This window comes from Ammodytes marinus (assembly GCF_949987685.1).
Source record: "Ammodytes marinus genome assembly, chromosome: 2".
Classification (NCBI taxonomy): domain Eukaryota; kingdom Metazoa; phylum Chordata; class Actinopteri; order Uranoscopiformes; family Ammodytidae; genus Ammodytes; species Ammodytes marinus.
Genome location: NC_137231.1, coordinates 19,069,513 through 19,081,726, shown reverse-complemented (window position 1 = coordinate 19,081,726; position 12,214 = coordinate 19,069,513). Strand labels below are relative to the sequence as shown.

The following is a 12,214-nucleotide window of genomic DNA, read 5'->3' as shown; positions in this document are numbered from 1 at the left end:
TGTCTCCACAACAGCAGGCGGCGCTAATCTGTACTGTGGCCCGAAAAAATACGAAAGCCGGAAATGATTGGACATCTCTCTAGAGCATAAACATAGATAGAAATACGTATTTATATTTATGGACCATAAGAGCACAATTTTTAGCAGAGAGTGTCGAGCATGGTGTCGAGCAGTCAACAAGGGTTGATGCATGTGAGTACTCTCAAAACGAAACGAACAAACACATTAAAACGATGGCTAGCTGTTGTTAGCTGTTTGTGCTACCCGCCTCACTTCCGGGCTTCACTGATTCGCTAGCCCTCCTCCAATCAAATTGCTCCAAATGAAAGACGGTCGGCCGCCGATTGAACATGTCCAATCGGCGGCCGACAGGCTCAAAACAAGCCCGACGACCTCTACGTCGGCCGACGTCACGGCACACACCAAACAGATTCGTCTTTTTTTTTGACGACGGCGATTATCGGGCTGGTGTGTCCTGGCCTTTAGCTGACGATAACCTCCCTCCTCCCTAAGGAGGTGGTAAGAGAAGAGATGTAAGATCATTGTATGTGTATCAGGTATTATTATTGCTATATACTTCATACTGACACGTCTATTGCATAGTTTTATCTGCAGCAGCGGAATCACAGAAGTGTCTATTTATGCGCATTAATCCAGATGATACTGGTTTGCTGTCTGAGCTTTCTTCAGCTTTAGGGACACTTTCTGAAAAACTATCAATCCAAATATCTCTCCTCTCTTTTTGTTTATCTAAAAATGCTTCCATAAAAAAAGTAGGCAATAGATAAAAAGTTGGATATTAAATCTGTAAAGCGGAAATGTGTTGTATTAAACAGATTCCCCAGTTGGGCATCGCTATGTGGTGTAAGAGTCTCCCGTTGATTATCAATGTCCTCATTTTCACATCTCTATTTTTTTACCATTGAACCACATGCAGAGCAAATATAATTGAAGCAAATTGTGACCAACAATATCAATATAAATACAAAGGTAGAGGAAAAATGAATAGTTACAGGGTTTTGGGCAATGCTGACATTAATATCACAATATATAAACAACTCTGCTGGTGTTTATACAAAAAAAAAAAAAACACCCCTGCTCTCAGAAGGGCTGATGATTTACTTTTATTGATTTTTCTAGCAGCATAGATTTTCTTCAAAAAGAGCAGTTCCACTATACTGAACAGATTATGCATGAATTATTGTATTCCTTTACTATATAGAACTTGAAGTTTATAGATACTTTAAGTAAATAAATAAAGTGTATTTTCAGTGTGTCCACTAAAAATACAGTGTATAAAATATGTTTGGTAATTTTATGTTATGTTACATGTTTAATCTAAATAATAATAATAATAATAATAATAATAATAATAATAATAATAATAATAATAATAATAATAATAATAATAATAATAATAATAATAATAATAATAATAATAATAATAATAATAATACATATCTTCATACAGTGTTCTGTTTTATCTGTATACTGCTACTGTTTTTACTTGTTGGGGGGGACAGGGAGGTTTATTCAAAATAAAAAATTAAAACACAAAACACACACTTTTTGATGTTTTGTATTTGCATGATGACCCAATGCAGATAACTGGTATTGAAAGCTATGAACGGGCACAGCCATCCTTTGTTGTTCCTTTTAAAAAATCCCCCTCTAGTCACAGCCTTCAGTTATCCATGTCATTTGTGTCCCTTTTGCCAATCCCTCTCCTAATAAAAGACAATCTTGCCCGCTACTATCTACAACTTGCTCATGTTTCACTGCCTATGATTCAGTGCCAATTAGCTGCCTGGCTCTGAGGCACGACGACTGGATCTGCTCCATTCTTTTAACTCCAGCTGGGTGGAGGAATGATCTGTTATCACCTGTCGCTTTCACTCACCCTCATTTTTCTTCTTCTTTTCCCACACTGACTCCCTCTTCTATCTCACTCTTTTGTTTCTCTCATCTCACTCCCTCAGCTGCTTCATCCTTGCTGTCTCTGATTTGTTGCATTCCATGTCTTCTTCTCTGCAGATGCCTGTCTCTCAGATTGCCTGTCTTTCTCTCACTCTCTCCAACCCCCTTCCTTCCTCCCTCCCTCTCTCTCTCTCTCTCATTTGCTCTCTGTTTAAGGGTTTGCAGGTGGTTCTTGCTGGCTGGGTCAGTAACCAGGGGAAACTGGGGAAGAGTTCACTTCAACAACAAACAAATTGATCCACTTTTACTGCTGTTTTGGAGACGCTCTTCCGAGTTTCAGGCACAATAACTGAAAGCTGTGAGATTTAAAAAAGGTCAAAGGCTACTGCAGCCAGCACAGCACCCATAACAACTTTTGCCAGTTATCTTCTGGTAAACTCGCAAAACTTTTCACGTACGATTGGACCCTGTGGGGCTGTGCTGGCCAACTGTAGGTGCTTGTCTCAGGGCGTTGACTAATGGTTCATCTGCTTACAAAATGTAAGGCAAAACAGACTGCAGAATGTCTGACCATCATCCTGGCTTTATGGAAGTCATTACCTGTGCTGTGCAAATTACCCCTGGGGTCCAGGCAGATGCACTTGCTCCGTCTGTGTTGTCATGTTCATGAAAAAAGTGAGCACTCAACTTGACCAAAGGCAGTTGGATAATGAAAAAATGTATATAAATGTTGAGCAGACTTCAACAGTTTTTACTCTTTAATATTTGGATTTGAGCACATTTGAGCTCATACAAGTCGTTTTACTATGTGATAATATATTTCCCTTGTGTGGCTTGTGTGACCTTTAGAAGCCTGCAACTCATTAATATCACAGAACAGTTCAAATTGAATTTTGTCGTCACAGCCATTTTGTATGTCAGTGTATACCGGTGAGGATCCAGCTGCAGACCACACCTGGCTCTGCGTTTTACTGCACATGTCTGGATAAATGACTTCAAGTAAACATGAGACTCGCTAAGTGAAACCGGCTAGAAACACCAAGCTCCTGCAACACAATGCCCCGGACAGACAGCCGCAGAGGCGTTCAGCAGTTTCTCTCGACTAATCTCTGCAAAGACTTCAAAAGGACTTTACAAAAAAAGGAGAGACAGCCACTGTAGTACTGTGATTGCTGTGTAAAATAAACTTGAAATGGCTGGAAAAAGATTATAAACAAAGCAGACTGAGTATACATGAACTCGAGTCATTTCACACCAACAAAAAAAGAACAACTGTGCAGGGCTACAACCAAAAGTCTGTATCCCTGTCCAAATTCTCTTGGAACTCACAGCATGAATGAGTCATGGGCGACGTCAGCATGGCTGTGCATGGTGCAAGCTGAGTGCTGCTTAAGATCTCCTTACTAACAGGTTCGTATATGCCGCTTTAATTGGCCACAGTATAACTCATTGCGTTGCCTTTCTCACAATAAGTTACAGTGATTGTGATGCACAGAGGGAAAGGTAAAGTCGAACTTCAAATGTACATTTTAGATAAAACTATCTTTTCAGTTCAGAGTACAAACATTTGTATTATACTTTTTTTCTGAATGGACAGTGAGGACTGTAAATTAAAATATTAGAAAGTTAAACTTAATAATTTAATATTTTTTAGAAAACAAGGTTAGACCAAGACATGCTGAAATGCTGATCAAAAGTATTATAAAATCATAACAGGCTTTTTTTTTTGCTAAAAGACGTGCAGCTTTCAAAGTGAAAACACGCACTCTCACCAGGCCAATGGCCTTGGCAGAGTCTTTCACCATCCAGGGAAAAATTAGTTATGTGGATGCCATAAAGCAGTAATCTCTGCTGTGCCGCATCACCATGGTAACATGCGTGCCAGTGAGCACTGTGGATGGCAGGGTGCGCCTGTCATGGCACCGCTACACCCATTCTGACTCACTCACACACAAACACACAAGGCTGTCATTATTACAAAACCTGATTGCAAAACATCATTAGCAGTATGCCAGACTGTGCTGGTGCCAATCTAGCTGTCATGATGATCCCAAACCCACAGACAGGTCTGTAGATTACGCTGAAAGCATAGTGAGTTGTGGGGAAAGACTGACAGCTTCATTCCTCTCCGCTCTGCTTTGCCTTTTTTTGGTTTCTCTAATCCATCTTTCCTCTCTTCCCTTCTCTCTTCAACTCCATCTGTTGCAATAGCTTTTTTGCCCCTTTTCTCCCCTTAACCTCTCCTCTCTGATCTAGCCTTCTAAAATCTCTGTCCCTCAGCCAGCTGGCATGGGGGACGCAAACCTTCTTCCTCGATGGCACCATGTCATGCCCGAGAGAGCAACAGAACCAAAGACATAGTGTGCGGACGAGAAAGATGAAAGCAACAGTGATAATAGGAGGCAGGAGACTGAGGAGAGGAAGTCAGAGGAAAAGAAAAGAAAAGAGATGACAGGTAAGGATTGCAAGTGGAAGAAACAAGAAAACCAAGAAACAAGGAGCTAGAAAAACAACCAGACAGTTGGATAACAGAGGGTGACACTGCTGCCTGATAGAAACCCTGAATCTCCAAAAAGTCAATATTTTACTAAACTAAAATGAATTGTAGATTATTACAATATAATGGTTCGGGGGGGAATTATTCTCAGTAAAGTAAAGCATGTTTCGGATACAAATATGACCAACAATATTTTAGGAGGGGGCTCGTAACGCAGTGGGTAGAGGGTCCCGGGCCCAGGCCCCACAGTAGACCGAGTTTCGAATCCCGCCCGGGTCAGCTCTCTGCATGTCTTCCCATCTTTGCCCCAATTCAACTCCGTCTCTCCAATCTGTCTAATGCAGCAAAAATGCCAAAAAAATAATCTTAAAAAAAATATATATATATGTTAGGGGCATGAGGTTCTTGTGTCACGTGAGAAATTTCCAATAACTGCATTTTCTTTGAAATCCATTTGAAGCTATCCAGCACTCTATAAATAAAAATCTAGACATGACATTAGTACAGGAAAATGGGGACACTGTGTGCTTCTATTAAAACATCCCCGCAGGTTTGATTTAGGAACTCGTCCTTTGTATATGATGAAGTTGACGGTGGTGTCATGGGTCAGGCTTCATTAATAATGCAGCCAGGGTATAATGACCGGGGGCAGCGATGACAGGAGCACTAAAAGGATAAAAGTAAGGTTTTACCGTCGCCCAAACTCTTGTTCGAAGGGCCAGTTCACATAAATCATATTGCTAGGTTCACCAAGATGCTTTGCAAGCCTGTATTTTACATTCAAGAGGGCAATACTAACCTTGGTGGAGTAGAAAACATGACAATTATATTATATTAAATGTTTTTCATATGCTCTGACTTGTGGCCGCTGTTATTATTATTATTATTATTATTATTATTATTATTATTATTATTATTATTATTATTATTATTATTATTATTATAATATGGTAAAAGATTTTATACACAGTTTGATCCTGGTTGGAGGGTTGTGGCACAAGTTTTGTCCATGAAACACACTGCCATATGGCAGGTTAGTTTCAGGGAATCTGCTGCCATGCATTTTGATTCCACAGATCCAATTAACTAGCTAGCAGTCAGGAAGACCCAATGACTTCATTTATTCAAGGTGTCTAGACCTCTCTTCTGCCTGAAGGCTGGTAATGTGGATTTTCTGTTTCTTTCATGGAAAAAAATCTCATTGGGCAGTGATGATGTCCCCTTAAAAAATGTTAAGCACAAAATTACATATTTACTAACACATTTATTTTGGGCAACTTTTGGATTGTGGAGTACAATGAAGTCACATCTAGTAGTTTTCGGCTTGGCTTTTCCATATTTGACTTTTCGTTTGTATTTAATTATATTAAAATAATGTTTTATCTCCAACCTCTAAACCTATCCATTAAACCTGAAGTTGCTGGCTTACTTTGTACAATAGAATAGTAGTAGAACGGGCCTCCTGTTTCACAATTCATTTGTAATGACTGTTATCACTAGAGCGTGAAATGTCAGGAAGGAGGGAATTTGCCTGCAATGTAGTAGTTAATATCCTCATAAGCACTGTGTCCCTGTAATAAGCTGTTTGTTTCTTCAAGCCTGTCCCTGAAATACAGCAGGGATATCATTGTAAACTTTCTGCACCAGAGAAGTGGAAATTGTGATTATATTGTAATTGCATTTTCATAAACAAATATACCACTATTAAAGAAATGAACACAAACAAAGAAATTGGCAAATAGAGTAAGGAAAGCATTTGTGAAAAATTCCTGTGTGAACATCTGTCTAAACACAGAGGACCTATCTCATCCAGAATCTTAAAGTTGTCTCCTGTATGAGGGCGAAATGTATTTTGATACCCTGGAAATAGTCATTTGACCAAATAATCGTAACTTGACTCAAGATCCACTTACTCAGTCATCTCTGTGACAATTGGGCAACCACTTGTGATATCACAAGATGTCCAGGAAGGGCTGGTATGTGGACCATCTTCAGTATGATTAAAATACACAAGAAACATACTCCTACCTTGGGCTCCATGGAGATGAAACTATGGCGACCAAGGCTAGACAAAGTGGACCTCTTGATGGTCCGGCTATGGAAGAAGTGATAGTGGTCTTTGAGATCCCCAATCTGCAAAATAAAAGATATATACGGCCTTAAGAAAAGTGTTTAAATATGCAATAACTTTCTACAGCACAAATTGGTGTAACTGTTGAAATAAGTTTTTGTCAATGTCTTCAAAATTATTATGATTAACCGCTCAGGCATTTTTATTCTTGTTATGATTGCACTCAAGACACATACAAGGTATACACATCCAACATACAAATCACAGAGTTTAACACAATCATTAATGAATAGCAAAGACTCCAGCTGTAAGTGGCAACTACCACAGTCAAAGTACTCAAAGAGTGCTTTTATAAAATGTCCTTGTCTTCAACAATTTTTTCTATGTATAAAACATTAAGTTTTGTTGGGCTTGTGAAAATTGTCAGAAAAAATGACAAAAGAGTCATGGTTCTTTTTTTACTTTATTGAAAGTATGTACACATTATTTTGGTGTGAACGCTTTTTATCATGTTTTGTTTTGTGTATTTACATTTTATTTCAGAGATGGTTGTTCCGTGTGTATGTTTTTCCTGTGTTAAAAAAACTAAAAATGGGTCTTTTTGACCCCAATAAAAAAATTATATAAAAAAAGAAAAAAGGTCATGGGTCTAAAGGTGAGACAGACAATTCAAACTGACAAAGTGACACAAACAGACAGTTTGAAAGTTAGACAAATGTGCAGAAGACGCAACAAAAAAAACAGACAAAAGACTATGAGTGACAGAGAGAGGAGGTGAACAGAGGATCCACACTCAGACAATGATAGACAGATGGTGGGCTGCTGGACGGTGATTACTTTTAATAATTGATAAAGACAATACAATCCCCTCAGACGATCAAACTGGCATGGCTGCCACGGATCCTGTGGCGTGTCACTGATCCATGACTTCTCCACTGCCACAGAGACATTTAGATCCCCTTTCAGGTCAATGCTTATGCACATACACATTATCCACCTCCAGACTGATGAGAAACAGGAAAGTGGATCACCTTTCAGCAAACACTAAATATCCACACTATATATGTAGAAAACCTCAGAGGTATTGGACGATCACATTAAAAAGCATTCTAAGAAAATGAAATCTTCCATAACAGATGGCTGCCACTTTGGATGTTGCTCATAGTGTAAACAAGTCTCAACATATCAGACCTCCAAACTACAATCTCAAGTTTAACCCGAAGAAGTGTGGTTCAGATACGTGCTAGCTGTCCACATTTAAACCTGCAGTGTGTAGAATTTTGGGTTTTATTTCCTAGCAGATTTTGTAGAAAGTAATTATAATATCCATAAGTACATTTAATTTAGTGCATAATAGCTGAATTTTTTTTTTATTATTATTATTTTTTCCCTTAGAAAGGGTCTCATATATGTCCATATTTCTGCAAATCTTGGACCAAAGCTTAGTGCCGCCATCTTGAAAGTGTCATAGTTGGAATGTCATCAGGTGTATTGTTTAAAATTTAGAATTGTTCTTGTCCTTGAAGGCCACTGTAGCTTCTGTTATTATTCGAAAGGGGTGGGGTTACCCAGGGAGCGTTGCATTCTAGAACTTTGTAGAACTTTCTTGATGATGTCATATTACACACTGCACCTTTAACAACTGGACAAAAACAGGCACCAAACAAGAGGATGAAAGTTCATCTCACACACACTGCTGGAGTTTGCTAGTTGGCAAAAACTGGATGGATAGATCAAGTTTCAGAAAAGTGAATAGAATAAATACATATTTTCTAACATCTTACTAAAGATAGACTGTTGATGTTACAGCAAGGATATCACTGCTAAAATAGTTTATTTCACTTGTTTGCATACACATGTGTATTGTTGGGGACAAGATAATAAGATAACTGAAATTTCCTTTCTCCTGTTCTACAATGTTCAACCTTGTCAGACGATGGAATCATCTGCGCCACCCCTTTACCCCATAACATTTACCCAAGCTGGCCCACAATAAGAATTAAAATCATTTACACAACACACCAAAAGGTCTTATGATTAAACTACTGATTGTTTTACTGGTCATCAAATACACTCGATGATAGGTTTGGATAGAAATAATTGAGTTATTGTGAGGTGCAAATGTGACTCTTGATTGATACCTTCCTTCAACAGGCTTAACAAACCCTCTAAATAACAACACCCTGTTGGCCTCATTCCTTTGAGAACTGTTGTCAGCACAACTCGCTGAAATCTCATAACTGGTTATTGATGCAACCTTGTCCTGTCCATGCCTGGCTACAGATCATCACCCTCCCTCTCCTATCGTATACCAAGGCTAATTCCTTGTATGTGAAAACGTACTTGGCAATAAAACCCAATGCAGATTCAGACTCAGTTTCAGAGTCAGATTAAATGGCAATTTGTGTCTGTTTAAATAAAGGTTGATGATGATGATGAAGTTATTTCTTATCTCTTCAAAATATTTTTCAACAGTTTTAAGATAGCCACGTCTGGGGCCTTGTCAGTTGATTTTGACTCAATTTAGGCCAGTGTCTTAGTCTGGGAAGGGGACTCCATGGTTAAGAGGATTACCCAGAATTTTCCAACGAGGTGCTCTCTCATTGCGTGCCAACTCCTTTCATCCATCCGTCCATCTATCGTTGCTTCTTTGCTCCCTCTTTCCTCCATCTCCCGGTGTATAGTTATCTTTGTCTGTTCTCCTCTTTCCACCCCTGTCAAGAACACTATATTGTCCCTCCGTCACGTTTTCCCAAACCCCCCCCCCCTTTCTCTCTTTAAATACTTTGCTTCCCATCACAACTTAAAGCTTCTTTTCTTTCGTCATTCATATCCCCAAATCATTCATCAGAAACAGTCTAATCCTTGTGAATTGTCAAATAACCGAAGAACACATGAAGTGCATCTCTTTGCAATCTACAGCACCGTCAAACTTGATGAGTTGAAATTCATTCTCCATATACATCAACACCAATATAAGAGGTATAGGTTTGATGATGGGGGATGTCAAAGTTCACATTAGGAAACAATAGTATAGCTCTTATCACTCCCATGGGAGCGGCTTTCAGCTGACCCCAAAACCAGGAAATGAAGTAAAACTCTTGTCTATGGAGGTGTCAAAGTCCAATGAACGCTCCATATTGAGATGGAAATTAGGGCGAATGGTGGGGGTTGGGGGCGACACTTCACTCCACAGGGGAATTCCTATTGGGGGCTGGTATGGAAAGGGGGGAGGACTCCACACATTAGTTCCCGTCAAAGAGAGGGGATAAACGAGGCCATTAAGGCCTGCTCTCTGGGGAGTATAGTGGGTGGGCGGGCTGGATAAGGAGAGAAGGGGAGGGGGTTCAATAGCTGTTGACTAGGCTACCCCACAACAACCTGTCAGAATGCCCCCCTCTGCTCCACGCTGTCTTCACGTCGAGCGCTGGCAAGTGTAGGATTGAACTACCCACGTATTTCGGTCACGATACTCTGAAGCATGTGTGGGGTCCGCGTCTTTCTTTTGTCTTTTTGAGGACCCAGGATTTCTCTTTAAACTTTGTCAAAACACATTTTTCAAGAGACCAATTAAAGCCCTGCTCTGCGTCCCGAGCAGACTTCTGTTGAATAATAAACTGACGTAATGTGAGGACACAGACAATTCAGTGTTTCCCTTCCCTGTAGCCTATAAGTATAGTGTTTACAGCTGTCATTAGGATATATAGTTTGATGAGCACTGGCCCCTACATTTCTTAAGTGTCCAATCTATTGAAAATTGTAGGGACGTACACTGTTCAGGAATCAATATGCTTCAGGATTTAACTTAAATATCCAAGGCTCAGATATTTCTGGTGAAATGTGACATGCTTGTTATTTTCTCGTAGATGTTGTACATCATTACCCAAGAAAGCCAGCAGAAAGAAACAGCTTCCTCCCTTCAATTTGTGAATACTGACGAAAAATATGGGTGCAAAGGCTGAATCCTAGATTAAAGCAGAGCTCCATAATGTTGTGTTGTCTAGCAGTGGACAGAGAAGGCCTAGTCATGGACTTGATGATAACACTCACGGGGGAACGGTGTGGAACATAGGATAGAGTGCAACTCTCAAATCTCCACTTCTTCCTCCATGTAATGGTTAATACAAAACACAGTTTGTAAATAAAGTTTTGTAAATAACAAAACAAGACCAGGCATTTTCTCCAACTGCCCTTGTTATGGAACAGAAACAAAACCAGTGTTAAGTAAGGACTACGTGAGACTGTTGACCAATGTTTGATGTAACTTCCAAGACCGTGAACCAAACAGCACTGGGTGTCTCACTTGTGTGTCAAAAGGACCAAGCACATGAGACCGCCGAGACTGTTTGTGAGCTTCCCCGTAGCTCCAGCCCGCAAACTGAACACGATCCGCAGAAACACAGCGAGGAGGCACCTGTTGTGCCATCCTGCTGCTGCTCTTCTTTAGGCTGAGAGACACGAGAGCGACAAAAAGAAGGGCTGATTTAGATAAGGTTCCTGGCTCAGGTTTGGACTTCAGACCTTTGACCCCGTATCGTTGGTTTACCGGTAACGGAATAATAATCCCTTCGTCATGCCGACTTTTAAGAGCTGATAAATACATAACAAAACACAGAGCCACAAATAAAAAGCAAATCTGCAATAGGCAACCTACCTGTCCCATGTTCCTATAGCCATATTTGTCCGCTATCCGCTCGGCCACATCTTGTCCACCGGGTATCCTGACTGCCCAGTGGTTGGTGTAAATCCGAGCGTTGCACGGCGGGGATGCAAAGCCGAGACAGAGCACCAGGACGCACAGCAAGCTTCTTCTCCAAGCGGCGTTTTGGACCATCTTCCCCTACTTTTAATCCAACTCTTCTTCTTCTCCTCCTCCTCCTCCTCCTCAGCCGACCAGGCAAACAACCAAACTTCTCTGCTCGCCGAGCAAGACTCTTTCATAGAAACACAACTATCCGGGAAAAATCACTGAGAGGAGACGGGGAGAAAGAGAGGGAGACAAGGGGGGGAGGAACTGAGCCCAGAAGAGGAAAATATGTACCGTATCCTCAAACCTCTGCCTTCCACATGGGAGAGTTGGAAGTTTGCGTTTCGTGTGCCGTCTCTCTCTCTCTCCCTCTCCCTCTCCTTCTCTCTCTGTCCCTCTCTCTCTCTTTTTCCAGGAGGAGGAGGAAGTGTACGTGTCTGTGCGCCGTGCGTCTTTGCGCGCGAGTTCGTGCACGTCCGTGTGCGCGCGGAGCTTCTCAAAGCTGATTTCTCTTCTCCGCGAACAACTCGGATGTTGGTCGTTTAGCTTAACGGGCTTTCATGTGGCGAAATAGCTACAGCGCCTCCCCACAAATAACTAGCTGACACTCCGGAGAGTAGAAACAACTAAAGCCGCGGGGTTTCCCTGGCGAGCTCCGCTGGGTCTTAAAGACACTCTTCTCGGATCCACCGCCGATCACCAGTCCCCACGACTCAGCAAATGGGGGGGGGGGGGTCAAGCTAAGGGCCAGGGGAGCCACTTGGGCCCAGCTTCACGAGCTTCCTCCAGGAAGGTAAAATAATAATTGACTGAAAAGAAACTCGAGGTTTTCAAGTCAAATGTATTGATGTAGCCGAGTATCACAATCATACTAATTACACCCTCCATTATTTATTTTAACTCCCCAAAGACCTCTATAGCGGGCGGGAAGAGGTGGAAGAAACCTCAGGAGGAGCAACAGAGAAGGATCAACAGACAGGCA

General features: G+C 41.0%; 1 protein-coding gene across 2 annotated transcripts in view; it reads right to left on the bottom strand.

The window, feature by feature from the left end:
- pcsk5b (proprotein convertase subtilisin/kexin type 5b) overlaps positions 1–11,757 on the bottom strand; it is a 60,179-nt gene extending 48,422 nt beyond the window's left edge. For both annotated transcript variants that reach the window (XM_080042074.1, XM_080042075.1), the window contains exons 1-2: positions 11,140–11,757; positions 6,443–6,547 (exon numbers count right to left, since the gene is read on the bottom strand). In XM_080042074.1, the coding sequence (XP_079898200.1) occupies positions 6,443–6,547; positions 11,140–11,319 (285 nt within the window). In that variant the 5' untranslated portion in view covers positions 11,320–11,757. The remainder of the gene's footprint in view (positions 1–6,442; positions 6,548–11,139) is intronic.
- Between the last annotated feature and the right edge of the window lie 457 nt (positions 11,758–12,214).